Here is a 21,079-nt window from a genome sequence, read left to right as displayed (position 1 = left end):
AATTTTATTTATCTTCAAAGAAGGGAGGGGTCTCAACTCGAATAGTTATCGAAACAAGCAATTAAAAATTGTATGGAAGCCCCACTCTTGCATACAAATTTCACTAAAGGTAGTTTTTAAAGTTATGTTCACAGGCAGGCCCGTGCGAAGGGGGGTCCATGGGGGGGGGTTTCGAAATTCAAATTAAGTTAAAGTAATAACAATACCAAAAATAAACAATAAAAAGGAAAGGAATTTTTAACGTCGTTTCTCACTCATGATAACCACACAAACTGGATTGATAAAAAAAACCAAATTTTAAAATCATATCACAATGGAAGTTTAAAATTTTCGTTAAGTCATTGATTTTTTTTTCAAAATGATGTTCTTTATTCTGAACTAGAAATTTGTTTTAAAAGAATTTATAAGTAAATTTAAAATAATCAAAATAGAAAAATGATAGTAACTTTTTATTTTCAATCATCTTAATTTAAATTCGTTTCTTCATTTTCAACTGAAGGGTTTGATTAAAAAATTCTGCTATAGAATTTTGAATTTGAACAAAAACTATTAAATCGCGATTTAAAATGTGAATTTTCGATACATGAAAAAAAAAATCAATTTTGAGCTTTGGAGAATTAATTCAATGGTCGATGGTTTAATTTAATTTGATTAAAAGAAAAATATATTTATCTATTAATATTTGAAAAGCATACAGCGTTCTTTTTTCGGATCCAAAAGGCAACAGATTTTTTTTTTAATTGGATGTGTGACTCAGTAAAGCCGTGATGAGTCCTTCACCAGGAGACCATCCTGGTCGGACCATTCCCGAATGGATGGACACTGAAAACCTGCAAGGTAGACTTTACTACATGTTTTTGCGTGCTAGACCAGGCCACACACTTCCAAAAAACCCTTTTGTTATTGGAAGATCGGTCGAAGAATATGCAGGAAAGGTGGAAGGAGGGTATTTTGAAAAGCGGAAATCGTGGTACGTGATCAAAATTCGTAGTAAGGACCAAGGAAGAAAGCTTTTCACTCTAAGTGCTTTAAAAGATGGTACACCAGTTGAAATCGGTCGCCATCCCGAACTAAATTCGCGGAAGTTTGTTGTTCTGTGCAATGAAGTTGACGATATGAGTGATAAAGAACTAGAAGAAGAACTTGCTCCCCAGAAAATAACCAACGTTCGTCGCATCACAAAAAAAACTGCTGCCGGTGTCGTTAACACCCCAACTCTGGTGTTAACGATTAACTGCACTATCATACCAGAGTTTATTAATTTTGGGTTACTAAGAGTAAGAACAAGACCGTATTATCCTCAACCGATGTTGTGTCGGAAGTGCTTCACTTACGGCCATCCAAAAGTTAGATGCCATTATGAGATAGCATGTAATATATGCTCATCTAATCATGACAGCACAAATTGTACCACCAAAATCAAACACTGCAAGAACTGCAAACAAAATCATTCCCCCACTGATAGATCCTGCCCGATATGGGTTTTCGAATCAGCAGCTCTAAAATTGAAGACCGATCAGAGAATTACTCTAACAGCAGCACGTCAAAAAGTACAAGAAAACAATCCCAACACCAGCTATGCCGATGTCGTAAAACGACAAATTCATGCACACAATACCCACCGTACAGATCATCTAGTCCAGAAAGCGCCGCCGCAACAGAAAGATTCAGACCAACACGAAAGCCACCAACAGCAGCAACAAACAACGAAGCAAATTTCAAAACGAGATCACCTCACTGCAGTCACTAAAATGCCAGTTCCCGTGCAGGATTCTGATTCCCCCCCAAGGAAGAGAATTACCTCGCAGCCTCCCCCTCCCGTGCCGGTAGAAAAAGTAGTAGATGCAAATCTACACGCAGTTGGCGACAACTGTACAATAACGACCCGTGCACGGAGCGCAAGCCGTTTGAAAACCTATCCTCACTCCACTTCCCTTCCCAAATCCTGACCTCCCGTCTCCTAATCCATGAATATTTAGTTTGTATAATTGACCCCCGGCAAAATTAAACTTGTAAAAGTAAAAATGCCTAATAAAGAATTTTTTGAATTAAAAAAAAATTAATAAAATATTTGAAAAGTGCCAGTGATAGAAGTCAGAGAAAAAACCTTTTTATAAAAAAAACCTCCAGTTGTCAAAATAAACGGCTTTAATAGTTCATTTTTGAAGTTTAAAATAATAACTTCAAGTTCAATTATACTGACAAGGAAATATTGGGAAATGTGTAATTTAATGAAAAATCAATGAAAACTGCTGAAAAATGAAAAATAAGGAGTTTCAAGTTTTGTTGTAAATATTGAAAGAACAAAGCAATTACAAAGTTAGTTAACATTTCACAGAAAAATTAAGTTTGAATTTGCTACTTTTAAAGATTAATTTAAAAGTCATGATCGATTCATAAAACACGATTTTATGTAAAAAAATTAATGATAAATTTTTAAATTTTTAATCGCAGGTTTCAAATATGAAATTTGAATGAAATATTAGGTCTGGAAAGAACAGAAGGTTGAAACTTTGTTTTTCTTATAAAAAATTTAGATTTAAGGGCTTTTGTGTCAAGTACACAAAAATTCAGAATGAAATGTCTCAAGCCAAGGGTGACATAAGACTACATTCCGCCGGAGGCGAGAAAAATTTCTGACTCACTTGTTGACACTTATTTTCAAATACATTTAAGATCAAGTAATTTTCCGTTATTACGGTGAAAATTTTACTTGGAAAAAATCTTCATGGGGGGGGGGGGGGGGGGGTTAAACCCCTCAAACCCCCCCGTTCGCACGGCCTTGTTCACAGGTACACAATTTTAATGAAAAATCGGTTTGAGATAGCTATCAAACGAGAAGTGCTTCGACCGAAAAAAATGTTTAACAACATCAGCGTCGTCTTTCAAACAAATTGTACTATAGCTTGTAACTTATGCTTGCAAGATTGCCCGGTTTTATCTGGGTTTGCCCGGATATTTGATGCAAAATTTCGAGAAAGTCCGGTCCGACCCGGTTGCTCGGATATCGTGAAAAAAGTCCGGATATGGCCCGGATTTTTCCACAATTTTCACAAAGAAACCAAAAAAAATCAAAGTTTTTGAGTAAGTTTCAGCAAAATCGATTAACGGTATGCAAATTTTCAACGGTTGTTCAGGTATCAGAAACCTTTAAATATTTAAGTGTTCCAAAAAGTTTTTGGAAGTCTGCAATTACATTAATAAAATATTAATTTCATTTTTTTGCATTTTTTTCTTTGCTTTTATGTATAATAACACCTAAATTTTGCCCGGTTTTTGCCCGGATTTCGGATTTGAAAAACTGAAATCCATGCCCGGATTTAGCCAGGTTTTTTTTTTTTAAATGCCCGGAATTGCTAGGTCCGGATGGGAGTGGAAAAAATTCTGGCAACCTTATTGTAACTGCAAATCAAGACTATTTTGGAAGACCTTCCTTTTTTTAAATTGCTAAGAATTTTCCTTTCAATGAATTTATAATTTAAATTAAATTATAGTTTATTGTTGTCCATCTACTGATCAATCTACCCTATTGTTGGTGGTGCAGGAAAAGTTTGTTTTCATTACGCGCTGTATTGTTGTAGTAGCTACATATTTATTGCACATATCACCAAAAAGCAATGGAAACCTCCGTCTGTGTTCAGCCAGACATCATCATCGGATCAACCTGGTTCTTCGTTCTAGGTTGTCGTGATTACTATCACCAAAACTACCTTCTAGCACTGAGATGTTTGTTGTGTGGGAGTACAGCTCGAGTCGGCGCAATTGAGGCTTCTAGTCAACCTACCCAGCATTTAAAATAGTATTAAGCGCGATGATACCATCAACCGGCGGGCGCGGGCGGCGGCACCGTCTTGTTGCTTCTATTTTGAATGTTTACACGTGTTTCGGTACGTCGTCGTCGTTGTTCGTTGTTTGATTTTCTCCGGATACGTTCGATTTTGAAAACCAAACATATGTTACCGGCTACTAATACTTCTTAAGGTAACCGTTTAGTGGAGTGAAATTGTCAAGCAATTTAATCAGAAGAAAAGGTATAAAGTATAGCATATTTCCTAACTATTCAAATGTTTTCGGTAAAGAAAAACATCTTTTTGTTCAAATGTTTTTCAACATAAATAATTGCGCTTCCAATAAGAGTAGATTTTTTTGTTTCGATTATAGTCGTTTTACCATCTTTATGGCATTCGCGACTTTATCAACGTTGCAGTTGGCGGATCGTTATTGAAAAACTTATCCGGTACAACTGTGTTCGATGTTTACTCTTGGGCTCGAACTCGCGGACATCGGCTCAGGAGACAACAGACTTGCCAACTGAGCTATATCACAATCCCAAAAATATAAGAGTAGATAGATTTTATCAATGAATTTCAAAACTTTTATTTTTTTTATAAAAAGGTTCAAGCTTGTGCTAAACCCGAACCTCTTTTTTATTCGCCTCGGAGAGTTTTAAGTATTTTTTTTCATTGCGTTTACTATGGCCACTGTTCGGCCTCGGGCCAACACCTTCAAGATGGACCTGTCGAACGTCCCGAAACGGCCCACTTTTGAAGAAGTGCATTTTTTTGTGCATACCGAGATTGGTTTCACTTATTGTTCAATCATAACTCCAATGCTACCAGTGTTACGAAAAATCAAACTAACAACAAAGTTGCAAACGTGTGGCACTATCTTCTGTTAAAATTTCGGATTTTGACTCAATTTTGACACATGCCATACCAGAATTTAAAATTACTAGGAGATGTGATTGGAGCAAGGCTCTTAAATTGTTTATAACATCTAAAAACTTTGTGTTAGACGCCAGTAACAGCTTCGCCGTTCCAGCTTTGAATTAATTGTTTGTTGTAACTACATAAGGTACACCGGGGCAAGTGGGGACGGTAGATTTTCCCTTAGATTTCTCAGAAAATTTTCAACAAATTTGTGTTTTCTTGGTTGAATACTTTACTTTATAGCTCGAACTGTCCAAAATTTTGAAAAAAGTTCATGGTTCTATTAATATGGCATTTTTCAATGTTTATTGTGTGTAATTTATGTTTGCAGTACACGAGATCCGATTTTATCGAAAATATATACTTATTCCAGAACAAACAGATACTTTTCCCAACTTTTCATGATCCGAATGCTAAATAAAACTAAATTGTATTGGATGAAGGAGAGAAAATTGAAAAATGTGTAAACATCAAATTTGTATAAAGCCGTCCCCACTTACCCACGGTAGGGTTTAGAGACAAAATTTTAGATTTTTGTAAATAAACTCTATTTTCTCAATTTTTAACCGTCGCACACAGGAGTATTTCACCCAAAATCCTGGCCAAAACTCAAAATTTAAATTTCATTGGTTACTTTTATGTCAATGTTTATTTGATTCTTGAATAAATTTAGCACCATGTACCGGTCAGTTTTTTTCTGATTTGTTTATAAGCGGTTGCAGCTGTTGAAACTTTAGTATTTTTATGAGATAGAATTTTTCTACAAATCGTTGAATCAGCGCGACTACGTCATGTCAATGAATAAAACTTTCTTAAGTGACTAAAAATGAAAATTTGTAATGAAAAACTTCAATGGAGGGATATTTAATAATTTTAAGTATAATAGACAAAATTCGATGACTATAGAGACAGTACGCAGTGCTTTGAAAACTATTCTATTGATTTTTTGTTTTACAAATTAGTGTTTTTGTTTATGTTCCCAGCAAGTTCTGGCAAAATGTTTTATAATAATGATGTGCAAAAGAAAAAACTCGCGCAAACTCGCGCATTTTTTATATTTTTAAGTTCGAAGTTTAAAAATATTGATAGATTTTTTCCACAAAAAAGTAGCCTAGGGCTTCGTTTATTTTAGATTAAAGCTCAGTAAAATTTATGTTCTTTTTCGAATATTATCAAATGTTATTTAACTTTCAAAAACAAATAAAAAAAATCTCGATTTTTTTTTTAATTTTACAACTTTTCTAACCTGGCTTATCTATCATGTCATATAAATGTTAGAAAATTTCTAATAGAAAATTATGAAAAAATTACGAAAACGGTAAAAAAATATATGGAATGGTTTTAAAAACGTTTTATAAGACAAAATAAACTTTTTTATTGATTTCAAAACTAAAAAATACTTTTGACCAACTTTTTCTTCTACGTACTGGCGTCGTTCCTTTTCCTAACAGGTTGATTTGAATGTAAGGATTGTTTCAATGTAGAGTTTTTCGTCAAAAGCCAGCTAGTTTCGTTACTGTCGGAATCGTATCTTTTTCACAGTTATTGGATAGATTACAAGTAAGTTTAACATTCTGCATTGAAAATTTGATAAAATAATTCACAATATTGTTTTAATAGTCATCGTCCCCACTTACCCCGGCGGTGTAGCTTATATGTAATTTATCGTCCAAATTAGCATGTATACAATAACAACAAGTATTTCTTAAAGTGAAATTTAAAATTTTGAACTAAATCTTTTTAATAAATTTGCAGATTTTATTTGTGTATTTTCTGCCGATAGAGCTTTTCAAAAAGTATTCAAATATATCGATTCGATAATAGCGTATACGTGTACTTTGTGCAAGGATCAATTTATATCAATCATAATCATTTTGCACGTAACCGCCATAAATATGTACAAGCTTAAGAAGAAACTTACAATGTGGCTCCCTATTGTGGTACCGCGTCTCATTTTATAAATGTGCTGTCGTGTCATTAACCGATTCTTTATATCGTTAGCTAGACGGCAGTTTAGAATGAAATGAAAACTAAGAATTCAGATAATGATTTAAAATATTTCGTATTCTAGTATTATCAATGAATAAGTCACTAATTAGAATATACAGCACAAAAATTAACCAAAAATCAAAATGCCTTTATAAAAGCATTTTCTTCCGCTGTTTAAAAATTCTTTAAGAATTTCGAACTTAAAAAGCTAAAATCTGCGAAGGCTGTAGTAATTGGAAAATACGAATTACTGTGAAAAATCATATCATAAGCTACACTATCAATATTTAATCATATGAGCCGTCGATTATTTTTTATTAACATTAAACGTACCGGAGGGGGTAAAAGTTCAAATGACTCTAACCCTCTCCTACTAAAATTGTTTTTCCGCAAATTTTTCTTCGTGACTATTTTTATTTTCAAAATGCACGTATTTTTTCATTAAAGTAATTTTTTAAAGTTGGTAGATTTCGAAAAACGTATTTACATCGCCGAGGGTCAAATGACTTCTAACACTTTTTCCGCTAAAACCCTCTTGTTTCACTACCGATTTTTACTAAATTTAAAGTTTTGGAAAGCTTGTAACGTGACTCAAATATGATTCTCAGACAATATTCCGCTACAATAATTTATTTCAAAGTTATTCAAAGTCTAAGAAAAAAAATTCGAACAAACATGCTTCGGGAAAAATGCTGTAAGTCAGTTATTAAGTGCTCGAAAAATTCACTCAACAGAACACTAGCAGAAAATTCGTCAATTTCTAATGCTTATGGTTAATATATGGTGTCCTCTCTCAAAACATTTGGCATATAATTTATAAAGTTTTTTGAAATACAATGCATAATCTTCGATATTTTTAAGTGTTCAAAAAATGAATGTTTTGAAATGGACACAAAATAACTAACAGAAGAATTTTATGAAAGTCAGTTAAATCTAACAGCGTATTTTCGCGGACGTGCAATATGAAGGGCTTGTGATATAGCTCAGTTGGCAAATCAGTTGCTTCCTGAGCCGATGTTCGAGAGTCCGAGCACAAGAGTAAACATCGATCACAGTTCTACCGGATAAGTTTGTCAATGACTGTCCGCCAATTGCATCGTTGAGATAAGTCGCGAATGACATAAAGATGTTAAAACGACTATAATCGAAACAAAAAAAAACGAAATAGCACGGCCCAGATATAAGCGAGAAAATATCTGGTAAGCTTAGGTAAAAAAATAATTCTGGATTTTGTGGATCCAAATTTGTTATAAACATTCGATGTTTTTGATCAAATTTCGGAATCATTCTTCATTTTTTTTGTTACTGAAATCCAGTTTTGATCATCATTGGGGGAAAAAACATGATTCGTTTCTTGGTTTTCCGTTTGAAACCTCAGCTAGATGCATTTTTCATACTCAAAACTCATGATTTCGGAATGTGAAAATTAAAATTAAAATAACAACTATTACAAAATTTCAGTGTTTAATTCTTTTGCAGAACTGGAACTTAAGAAAGTTTCATGGTGGTGATCCAGGATTGATAAATCCGGAACAGTTTCATCATTCGCTATTTTCATTAAGATCTACAAATTGAATTTCAAATAAAAAGGTGTAAATTCATATTGTATATAAAAGACATGAACCGTCTTAGCTGATTGAGGTTTTTCAGACTGAATTAGTTAACTGCTTAGTTATTCAAAAACAAAGTTTCTAACTAAAATTTTAAATTTGAATCGAGTTTACAAAAGTAGAAAACAATCTGATTTGAACATCAAACATAGTCTCTTATTTCTATTTCTAAATATTTTGAGGTGTACAAGAATTACGTTTTTATTTAGTAATACATATAAGTAGATACAAAAAGTTTGTTTTTAAAATAAAACCTTGAAAATCCATTATTTATTGTTTGAATCTTTACAAAAATAATTCTTTTCTAGGACTTAATATCGAATGTTAGGATTTGAAATAAATGCCTTACTATTAAAGTAAAATAACTCAAAGCTCAATAATTATACAGAACCTACACATTTTTTTATACTCTTTAAGAATGAATTGTTCAATAGACTGAGTCGATTTGGGGTAATTTTCGAATTTCTCAAACCCTGGGGTCTTAAAAGCTTCATTTTGGTCCAAAACTCATCCATGATTTTTTTGCAGAATTTTTGAGTAACGTTTAAATGAGTAAATTTGAACTTTTAGGTTGGAAGGAGAAAATTGAAAATTTTGTACTGAAAAATCAACATAATTTTTGTTTCCTCTGTGGAACCGAGCCTGCTAATGGTTTGTGTGCCAATTTTTAAATTTTTGAAAGTAAATTTTCCGCTGAACATCTTTGTCGAATATCATAACTTCGTATCTTTTTATAAAAATAGCTATTCGTTTTACAAGTGCATGTCTTCATGATGATGCATGTCTTCATGTCTTCATGAACATTTTTTTGGCAAACCAACATGAACTTTGTTGAATTTATAGGGGAGAGTGGGGTATCGTGGGCCATGGGGAAACGTGGGCCACTTTTCATATCTCAGATGTGTGTTGAGATAAAAATCTCAAACCAACTGTCATCGTCGTCGCTTTGCGTGAGTATATATTCCTATATGTTGTTGAATGAAATACGCATCATATGTTGCTTTTATTTATCAAGCTAAAAAAAGTTAGAAAAATTTACTTACATAATTAAAAAAACACCCGCTAATTTCATCGATGGGGAACCTAAAGTGCATAACAAAAATATGCTCATACGCTAATGATCTTAGTTTTGTCATGATCTTTCACGTGGAAAAGGAATTTTTGATGAAACATCAATAAGTCACACAAACGCAATCAATTTGCAAATCATAGCTTGTGGGGAATCGTGGGCCACTCATCTTAAACCACCTATATTTTTATGTTTTTATACACATTCAGAACTTACAATACGTTTTACCTATCTGTAAAGTTTTCTTATGCCAAATAAAGAGCTATGACAAATATTATGTCCATCCTATATAAGAAATTTTGTCAAAACGTTCGCGAGCCAGGTTTTGGAATCTATGCGATCATACATTGCTCTCTTTTTTATTTCATCAACTGAAATTGCCTTAAAATATCGAAATGAATTAGGAAATTGCAGTTTTGGGTCAACTCATAAACTTTGCATGTTATTTGGTCAATTTGGATTTGGTGGCCCACGATTCCCCACCATTTTTCAAAATCCAAAAAATATTGCTTTTTTTCAAACAGTCATAATTTGGGGAAAATAACTTATTAAAAATTTAAAAAAATACCTTATGATACCTTGAAAATGTAGAAAACCATACCATTTTTATTTTTATTTTATCTTTTATAATAAAGAAGTTATGGAACAACGAAAAAAAGTGGCCCATGATTCCCCACTCTCCCATACTCATTAATAGGTTAAAATTACCCATTTGCATGATATTTTCAGCTTAATTTGACTATAACACAAAAAACGGTGCTTAAAGGTGCCTGGAATCTCTTTCATTGTGTTTTTAGGACCTTAAACTAGATCTTGATAGTGAAAAGAGTATCGGGAAATGTGGGGATTTTTTTTGGCAAGGCTTAAAAGATTTTGATTTTTGAAAAAAAAAATTACTTACTTTTCAATTTAGTGTGTAAAAATTTTGAATGGTTCAAATGATAGGTTTTTCTATAAGCTTCATATGGTGTACTTTAAATTTAAGAAAAAATGTTTTCCATAGAAATATATGTGATTTAAATTTTTTTCCTCATCATATAAATTTCAGAATTTGACTTTTTGCCGCCTCAAACCCCATAGTCATGGGCCGGTTCTTCCTACGGTCCTAATTCAAATACTCAATAAGCGAAAAATAGTTGAAGTAGAAAACGTAATTTAGGGTGATGATTTTTGGAAACAAGTTGAACTGAAGTGAAAAAGAAATGAAAATTATGTGCCATATGTGATAAATAACAAGCTTTTTTTTGGAAATGAGCGGCTTATCAAATAATGCCGAAAGAAGAATAAAAATGGAATATCAAGCGAGCCTTTAGGACAGCTTGATCATGTTCACAATTTCAAGCGAGTTGAGAGGACAGCTTTAAATTGGAAGGCGAGTTGAGAGGACAGCCTGAAAACGTTTTGCAAACAATTAAGTGAGTTGAGAGGCCAGCAAAAAAATTAAAATCGAGTTGAGAGGATAGCCTGAGCTATTGATGAGAAATCAAGCGAGTCGAGAGGACAGCTTGGAATCGAAAGGCAAATTGAGTGGACAGCCTGAGTTATTGATTAGATATCAAATGAGTCGAGAAGAAAGGTTGAAATGGAAAGGCGAGTTGAGAGGACAGCCTGAGTAATTGATGAAAAAACAAGCGAGCTAAGTGGACAGCTTGAAATCGAAGGGCGAGTTGAGAGAACAGCCTGAGTAATTGGTGAAAAAAAAGCGAGTTGAGAGGACAGCTTGAAATTGTAAGGCGAGTTGAGAGGACAGCCTGAGACAAAAAACGAGTTAAGAGGACAGCTTGAAATCGAAAGGAGAGTTGAGAGAACAGCCTGAGTAATTGGTGAAAAAACAAGTGAGTTGAGAGGACAGCTTGAAATCATAAGGCAAGTTGAGAGGACAGCTTGAGTAATTAATGAGACTAGAAGTGAGTCGAGTGGACAGCTTGAGATTGGAAGGCGAGTTGAGAGAACAGCCTGAGTAATTGGTGAAAATACAAGTGAGTTGAGAGGACAGCCTGTGTAATTAATGAGCGAGTTGAGAGGACAGCATGAAATCGAAAGGCGAGTTGAGAGGATAACCCGAGTAGTTGGTGAAAAAACCAGTGAGTTGAGAAGACAGCTTTCAATCGAAGGCGAGTTGAGAGGATAGCTTGAGTAATTCATGAGACAACAAGCGAGTTGAAATGACAGCTTGAAATCGAAAGGCTAGTTGAGGGGACAGCTTTAAATTGAAAGGCGAGTTTAGAGGGCAGCCTGAGTAATTGGTGAAAAAACAAGCGAGTGGAGAGGACAGCATGAAATCAAAAGGTGAGTTGAATGGACAGCCTGAGTAATTAATGAGACAAGAAGTGAGTCGTTAGGACAGCTTGAAATTGAAAGGCGAGTTGAGAGAACAGCCTGAGTAATTGATGAAAAAACAAGCGAGTTGAGAGGAAAGCTTGAAATTGTAAGGCAAGTTGAGAGGACAGCCATAGTAATAAATGAGACAAGTGAGTCGAGAGGACAGCATAAAATTGAAAGGCGAGTTGAGAGGACATCCTGAGTAATTGATGAAAAATAAGAGACTCGAGAGGACAACTTGGAATTGAAAGGCTAGTTGAGACGATAGCCTGGATAATTCATGAGACAACAAGCGAGTTGAGAGGACAGCATGAAATCGAAAGGCGAGTTGAGAGGACAGCATGAAATCGAAAGGCGAGTTGAGAGGACAGCTTGAGTAATTAATGAGACAAGAAGTGAGTTGAGAGGACAGCGTGAAATTGAAAGGCAATTGAGAGAACAGCCTGAGTAATTGGTGAAAAAACAAGCTAGTGAGAGGACAGCTTGAAATCGAAAGGCGATTTGAGAGGACAGCCTGAGTAACTGACAGAAAAACGAGCGAGTTGTGAGATAGAAAGGCAACTTGAGACGACAGCCTTAGTTACTGATAAGAATTCCAAGCGAATGGGAAGAACAGCTTGAAATTTAAAGGCGAGTTGAGATGATCGCCAAAGTTACATATCAAATTGGAAATCAAGCGGATTGAAAGAACAACTTGAGATAAGAATTTTATTTTATTTACTTGATCATTGGGATTTTAACATCTATGGGGTCATTCATCCCTCAATGAGATAAGAACAATATATGAAGCGTTGCGAGAGGATAAATTTGAATGAATGAATTGTTAATTATTCGAGTGAGTCAAATGGACAACTTGGAATATTAAAGCGCTTTGAGAACGCAGCTCGTCTAATTATTGATCAAGGATTGTTTTTTCATAAATTTATAATCAAAATAAAAGATGAAAATATAATTTTACAACTAAAATATATTAGAAATTTTGAACCGATCTTTCTAAGTTTGATTGAATATGTACTAAGCTAATTGATTTGCTATACGGCATTTTGATTCACAGCCAAGTTTTCTATCGAGGTATGAGTGAAAAATGTAAGCTTATATCTGAAACTTTATTTCAACATAAATTGTTCATGATTTAAAATTTATCCCCAATAAAAAATTGCATCTTCCCCAGAGTCCCGAGTAGCAGTTTGTAACATAAAACCATTCTTCTCTATAACTAGGGTAACGGACCTATTTTGGACCGCTTTGGGAAGTGCCTATGCTATGTTCTTAAATAAAAATGTACATGCTACAATTTTTGACTGCTTTATCCATTCATTACGAAGATCGAGACTTTTTCTATCGAAACATATCGTCGTTTGTTGCAAAGTAACAAGATTTAAGCCTAAAAACACGTTTCTTCGATCATAACTCTGGTCGGTATTTTGGACCACCAGGTTTCTATTTTGGACCACCCTTTGGACCTATTTTGGACCACCCTTAAACTAAATAAGAGTTTATTCTAAATGTTGCTTTATTTATGACAACGATTGAGGCGCAATTATGAGAATAATTCAGTTAATCTTTTCCTTTTTTAAACTTGTAGACAAGTTTTGGTTGTTCACATTAATCAATTCTTGAACTAACTTTCTTTAATTTTCCCCCAATCTCTATTTAGGTACCTTAGTTTATTAAATATTCCCTACTTCAACCATCTGTTTTTCTACTACTTATTGTGCTTCAAAACAGTAATTTTCGATAAGAATATAGTAAGAAGAGAAAAACTCCTCCGTTTTATAATATATTTTAAATGTGAAAATTCCGACAGCACACTGCATTTTCGACGAAATTCGTTTTTTGAATCTTTAGGACCAATTTTTGGAACGCAAATCTCCTTCAGGCAACCCAATGATACGTTAGTAATGTCTGACATCAACAACTCCGGGACATCAATTGATGCATTTTGACTTCCAAAACCTTAGTGGATTTGGTTTGGCTTCAGTTCTGTAGAATACATAGATTCAAAAATGATAAAAATATGCGAGAATTAACCATCTTTTACCAGATTTATGATGTTGAAAAATTCGCAAAAGTTCAGTTTTATCTTTGAAAAACCTTTGGTCTAACAAAAATAAATTATTGTTGGAGTAAATTCTTCAACAGTTTTTTTTTTCAATGATTGCATAACCACAGGGGCTGAAAAAATAGCAATTCTCATGTTCTTAAGCTGTAGTTTTCGACAACTGCTTATTAAACAGTTGCCATTAATGTAGATTGTAAAATTAACGTGGTTTGAAGAAAAGTGCACAAAAAGTAAGTAAAAACAATGATTGACTTGGTTTTATGCCAATTGAAGTGAACCCCTTCTAAAGGCGGGTTTGGGCTTTAGCGAGTTGATTAAATAAAATAATGCCAAAAAGACCAAATTTTATTTATAATAAGCGATTATAATAGTGTGCATAATTCTTTTCATATCGCCGTACTACGTTCTATTACGTTCATGAACATTCAACAGCGAGTTAAATACTCAGGTTATGTTGGGTGGTCCAAAATAAGTCCATAAGGAATTAAATTGGACCTATTTTCGACATGGGTCAAATTGCGATAAAAACAAGTTTTTCAGGTTCTTTAAGCTTGCTAACTAGTTTTCATGTGTTTTATCATAGCTGTGAACATGTTTGTAGTTGTTAAATTCATCACAGCTAGGCAGAAAACTTCTTCAAAGTTGACTCCAATAATGGCACGTCCTCTTGAAACAGACTTGATTTGGTCCAACTGTCAGAAATCAAAACTTTGTTTTCAATTTTCTATCACTTATCAGTTTATTTAATTGAAAACTTAGATGTGATTAGAATAATAAAAAATAGCTTTAACTATATTTGTTCAAAATTTTCATGATAAGCATGATTTATGAGAGAAAGATTGGAAAAAAGCTGCAAGGTGGTCCAAAATATGTACCCGGTCCAAAATAAGTCCGTTACCCTACTAACTACGTAGATACATATATATGTAGTCAGATTCTAGCGGAAAACCAGAGAGAACCCAGGACGACACCATAATCGTAGAAATTGGCTCCGAGCGATAGGCAAAACTGTTCTGGAGCACAGCGACGCTGTTTAGTCGGCGGCTAGACGTTCAAGCGATTTGGCGTGATTTTTGTTTCGGCGCTTCTACTAGCAGTTAGTAGTAGAGAAGAACGGATCTTAGCTCAGAGCATCATTGAGCATTGGTGATTGGAAGGTGAAAGAGCTTTCATTCGAGCATTTTTTTTTTGTTAGTCGGCGTACCGGTGTTTGGTGTATAAAACAAAGAACTTGCAGTACGAGAATAATCACTCGAAATTTGATAACTTAGTGAGCATAATAGCAGAGTGATAGCAAGGAATAATGGCCAAGTAAGTGATGATGCAAGGTTTGGAAGATTACAGTTTATTATAAAAGAAGCATTTTAACAAATGATGAGATTGTCAGTTTGATTGAAGAACTTTTTTCGTTGTTTTCGTTGGTTTGGGTAAAAAAAATCTGGAGCACACATTTTCCATTCATCAAACGGGCGTTGAAACAAAAAACTGCCGAAATTGAACCGGAAAGTTTTAAATGGCAACTAAATGGGAGAGGAACCGAAAGGCGGCTTCGCGTCGTGCCGGTGGAAAGAATCTGTTCTTCCTCATTTGATTTTTTTTTTCATTTCGATGCCGCAAATTCGTTGAGTAGGTGGGTGGTTGTCGGATTGTGTGATTTTAATATTTTATCCAAAGTAGAAACTGCTGTTAAGCCGAACGACGAGGATGACGTAGCTTCAAGTGACAAAATTATCACCAACATATGTATGGACCCAGACGTTCGCGGATCAGTGGTTGCAAAATCGAGTGATATCGTTTGGCGAGAAGAGAACAAGCTGGATAATAATGAAATCGCTGGTGCATCCGATGCTATTCTGGTGCAACTGTGCATGGTAAAAGGCCACTGACGGCCTGGAATCTGGCCATGTCGTGCGGAAGTATTTAGTGTCAATTTTATGGGTCATTAAGGAACAGTCGCAAGACGAGTGTCGCGAGAGTCACACATCGAGGAATTTTCGAACATTGTTCGGTTGCAACTGAATAAACAATTCAACCACAAATGTGCTCAATATAATTCAATATAATGGCAGTGATTGCCAATATTCAGATTACTAAATCTCCAATTATAAGTTTTTCAAACGTTTACTTAATTTCAATTGATTATGAACTTTTGTGAATGTGATCAAGTTTTAAAAATTTTATATTTTGAGTTTAAACTTAACCCTTATCTGTCCCTGGAATTTTTACCTGTTACAATCCCTGGCATGTCAATTTGACACTCTTGACTAAAACCAATACTCTTGTTTCCCAACCGATTTTTACAAAATTTATAGTTTTAGAATCCTCGTAATGTTATTTTTATTCATATTTGTATAAAGTTTTGGAGCGCTAATGCAATTACACCACTAGAATCGATATGTAATTTATTGCAAAAACCTTGCGTGAATAGTCAAAATCCAGTGCAAAATTGAATTTAAGTGCAAACATTCTTGTAGCGAACTTTATTTAAATTATTTGTTATCGAACCCAAGCTAGCTTCAATCAGCCATTCGAGTGAAAAGCCGTTAACAGAATGACGTTCAATTGGAAATTATCTACACTCTCAGGATTATACGACCAAAGAGTTTCTCTCTTTCGTTCAGTTACTAACATGGATCTATATATCGTACTCGTGACTCAAAACAGATTTATTCAAATGCTGAATCTTTACATTTAGAACAAATAAGTTTGTTCATTTTCATTGCATTCCGTTATTCAATTCTGTGTTTCATTTTGAAAATCTAAAAGTGCAAAAATGGCCTAATAACGTCAGCTTTCCAATCCTCTTTTCAAAATTTATCTGATGTTACTTAAACAATTTTGACGGTTCATTGATTGAATATTAAGTACAGTTTTTACCACACTGTTTTATATTTCTTGTGTACATGATCTTAAAATTTCAATAAAATAAATCCTTATGTACAACATATAGCTTCTCACTACAGCTTTCTTGGACATTACGTAGCGCCATTTTCGATCATTTTCAACCCACCCTCCATCCGGATCATCCGTTTGTCCGTTTGATTGGTTTGTGAATTTTCGATAGAAAAATCTGATAAAAATGTGTCGCATTGGCGGATGCACCTTTCTTAATTGGTAATAGTTTGATTTATCATGTTTATTCGGAAGTTTTCTCAAAAAAAAACAGTTGCTTTTTTCCCTACTTCGATGGTGAATTGGACAAAAATGGGTGGAAGGAGTAACATAAAAAAGTCAAAATTATTGGAGAAATGCATATTTATTTAGCGAGTGTACATTATTAGCTTATAAATTAAAATTACATATAACTAATCATTTTTACGTTTTCCACATTAGTAGAAACATAGTAATTCTGATACCGACTCTTTTTATTTTCCCTTTCAATGAAAGCAACTCTCACAGAAACAGTAACGACACATCCAGCACCTAAGTACATTCTAACAAACAGACACTTTGAAAATGTGGGTCGATTGAGCTCATTTTTTTCCAATGTTGAATTTGCCGTAAAAATCGTACTATTCTGATAATTTTCTCAAATTTTGTTTTCTGGTTTCAGTCAATCTAAAATGTACAGATGTGTTATATTTTAGTAAAAAATTTCAAAATTGGAACGTAACAGAAATTGCAGCGGCTTGTTCGCGGTACTCATATTAAGGTGCATTCCTTTTTTGAACTGTTAATAAACATTATTCAATGAGATATAAATGTCAAAAAAAGGAATTCAGTTTGTACACTAACGTTTAAATTTGAATGTTGCGGATACGACTCGCGTAAAATTGATCATTCACACGGTGATTATATATTCATGGTAAGCCAAATTGAAGGCTAGGATAATTTATTTCGTACGGCGGCTCTCGTTTCACAACTTCTGTTTATACTTTTTGAAGCTGATTGTTTACTATTTTTTATCCCTTCATCCCTCATCTACTTTTAAAAGGATAACTCGTAAATTATTTTAAATAGATGTTTTAAATACCATGTAATCAGAAAACAGCCAAGGTGCCAAGCATCATCCCACAGGTTCAGGTTCAAATCTCCATGAAGGAAATTTTTCAAGTTAGTTTTAAAGTGTTGAAAAAAGAAACAAATTTAAATATTAATAAAGATGAAAGCAAATCAGAATCCAAAGTGGGATACGGCTTAAGAACGCTTTATTTTGGCAAGATTTTTTTTCAAAGTCTCATTTGAAGCTGAATAGCCTTCTACTCAGCTTTGTTTATGGAACTTGAAAGTATCAATAAGAATTTAAAATTTCAGCTGAGTAGAACGCTATAAAGCCTTCAATCAAGGCAGAGTAAGCTTCTAAGAGATCATTCTATGGAACTTTTGGTTACTTGAAATGGTTAATAAACGATAAAGGTTTGGAATCAAAACAACCGAAATATTGAATACGTACTAAATTTGTAATCTTCATTTAATGATTAATGGCATTTCGGTGAAGTATACATTCTAACAGGAAGAATTTCAAATGAAAGTTATGAAAATTATAGACGGATAGATTAGATTAGGAAGCATGAAAGGTGTTGAAAATGAGCCAAAGGCGTGATTTGAGAAAACTTCTTGCCGCACAAGACCATTTGTCCCGCACCGTATCATTGTCTAGAAAAAGCAAGTCGATAGGCTGACTTTGCATTGATCTATACAATGATACTTGGATAGATCGAAGCACGTGTTTTTCGACCCCGATCGGACAAAAGGAAAAAGTACGGCAAAGTCATTTTTTTTGGCTCATTTTCAATACCTTTCTCGCTTCCTAATCTAATCTATGCATCTATTATTTTCATAACTTTCATTTGAAATTCTTCCTGTTAGAATGTATACTTCACCGAAATGCCATTAGGAATCATTAACTTAAAATCATAAATCAGCGGTGATAAAACTGTTAACACATAAATTTGTAATCATAGCAACGCTTCAGTACATTGATCCACGTCTTTGGCACAAATTTCAAATTCACTTTTATGAAATAATAAATTAACTCATTGAACAAACTACACGTATGTGAATATACAAACAATTTTTAAAAATTTATACATAAATAAACTGAAATTCAAATGAAATATTCAACAATGACAACTATAGCACCAAAACTAAACTCAGTTTGAGAGGATACATTTTAAGGTATTTGAAAAATTTGATAAATTCTTCGGAAATTCAAACAATTGAAAGAGCAAAAGACAACTGTAGAAAATAAAAATTGAATAAATGGGATTTGTGATTTTTTTAAACTATCGATCTTAAATACCTCGATTTTTTGTTTGTTTGTTTCATGATTTTGTTTTTACAATTTATTATTGGACAGGAGAAAAAGGAGAAGATAGTTAAACATGAAGAACGATAGATTTAAGATAAAGGTATATTTAAAACATGTAGTCTAGGTCTACTTGTTTACATGAAATATAGTGCAAAAATCAAGGGATATTTAATGTTCGAAGTTATATTTTCCGAACTCTCAGTACATCTTTGCCAATTTTTCAATAAAAAAATTTGTTTTCCCACACAAATGTCCATGGAAACTTCGTTGCGCTAACACAGGACTCAATGGATCGCTTCTCAAAATTTTATTGCTATTTGTGGCAAGAAACCAAAAAAAAAATGATGGGAGGTGTAAAAATTTAAAAATTTAAAATTTTCATGAAAACCTCGGTCTAGCAGCGGTCTAATGCTATATAATTGTATAGTAAACAGAATTTGAATCTGACCTTTTCGGCATTTCATCAGTTAATGCGTTCTTCAAATTATGTGAAAATGTTACACTTGTACTTATCATCTTTTTTGATTGATATTTTTCGGTGAGCGCAAGACGAAATAAAAATGCTGTTTTTACAAGCAAATATTTGGGGTTGGGATGGGCTCACCACTGAGCGGAGTTGTGGCGAATATTCTATTAGAACACCTTGAGGAGGTAGTCATCACTGAACTGAAGACCAAAGGAATCAATCTTATCATCTATAAACGCTACGTTGATGACTGCCTTCTCATTGCTGAAGAAAATAGAATTGATGAAATCCAAAACGAATTTAACAAACCCTTCGAGAGCATAAAATTCACAGTGGAAAAAGAAACAAACTGTTCTATTCGCTTCTTAGACATGACTCTCACCAGAAAAAACAACAAAATAAACAAGCATTGGTTCACAAAACAAACGAACGGACGATACCTAGATTTCTCATCCGCCAGTCCCCATGCGCACAAAATGAACACAGCGATTGCTTTAATTGATCGCGCACTAAAACTGACTGACGTAGAAGAAAGGGTAAAAAGCATCCAGAATGTCAAAGGAATCCTTCTTTCCAATAACTATCCAGACAGTTTTATAAACCACATTTTAAAAACAAGAACAGATGCAATTTATAACTCGCTACAATACGAAAACCGAGACACTCAAATGGGTAGATATGCTTCCTTAACATACATCCCCCATTTGAGTGAAAAAGTGAGCAAAATACTACGAAAACACGACATCATTGCTTCATCAAAACCCGTGAACAAGATCAAAAATTGCATCTTCTCCAAGCTCAAAGATGAAATCCCAAAAATGAAGCAAACACAAGTGGTTTACGAAATCCCGTGCGAATGCGGCCGTGTATATTGTGGACAAACCTCCCAAACTATTGAAAAACGCATCAAAAACCACAAATATAGTTTTAAACCGAATGCCTCCACAACCGGCCTAACACAACATGCGGTGGAAAACCATCACACGTTCAACTACAACGATGTCAGGATTCTGGAAAAAATGAGCGATGACAACAAGAGGAAAACTGCGGAAACTCTGCATATAAAATTGAGAGGAGAGAAGGCAGTCAACATACAGAGAGACGCAATAGAAATTTCCTCGATATACAACGCGCTAATCAAGAAGCTGAGAGAGACACCACAATTTAAAAGAGCGAACAAACCCAAAACGCAACCGACGACGAACCAATCAGGAACGCACTCGATGACATCATCACTGGACGACGGCTGACCAGGAGCAATTAGCTGACGTCGATTTTAAAAATCGTGAGACGGCCGTTGAGGAAACACGCGGCAAAAAAGTTTGTGAGTTTCAATTTCCGAGTGCACAGTGCATTGACAAATTCAAAAGTATAATTTGTAATTAATTTCATCTTTTAATTTTACTTAATAAATACAGTTTTTCTGAGGATGGCCGAAAGTTAAGTAGGCCGAAAACGTTAAAAAACAGCATTTTTATTTCGTCTTGCGCTCACCGAAAAATATCAATCAAAAAAGATTATAAGTACGTGCGGTGATAAAAACTAAACAACTTGTACTTATCATAAACTTATAATTTTGAATGAATCTAAATATCCGCACT

The 21,079-nt window shown here is 34.1% G+C and overlaps 2 protein-coding genes across 2 annotated transcripts in view; both read left to right on the top strand.

The window, feature by feature from the left end:
* The window catches only part of LOC129746085 (neuromodulin), a 483,903-nt gene that overhangs the window by 4,123 nt on the left and 458,701 nt on the right, over nucleotides 1–21,079 (top strand). The window lies entirely within an intron of this gene.
* LOC129746084 (uncharacterized) overlaps nucleotides 14,811–21,079 on the top strand; it is a 60,563-nt gene continuing 54,294 nt past the window's right edge. The window contains exon 1 of the mRNA XM_055739545.1: nucleotides 14,811–15,072. Coding sequence (XP_055595520.1) covers nucleotides 15,065–15,072 — 8 coding nt within the window. The 5' untranslated portion in view covers nucleotides 14,811–15,064. The remainder of the gene's footprint in view (nucleotides 15,073–21,079) is intronic.

The sequence above is a fragment of the Uranotaenia lowii genome, chromosome 2 (genome assembly GCF_029784155.1).
Source record: "Uranotaenia lowii strain MFRU-FL chromosome 2, ASM2978415v1, whole genome shotgun sequence".
Taxonomy (NCBI): Eukaryota; Metazoa; Arthropoda; class Insecta; order Diptera; family Culicidae; genus Uranotaenia; species Uranotaenia lowii.
Note: the sequence above shows the minus strand (reverse complement) of the source record. Positions and strands in the feature narration are given on the sequence as shown.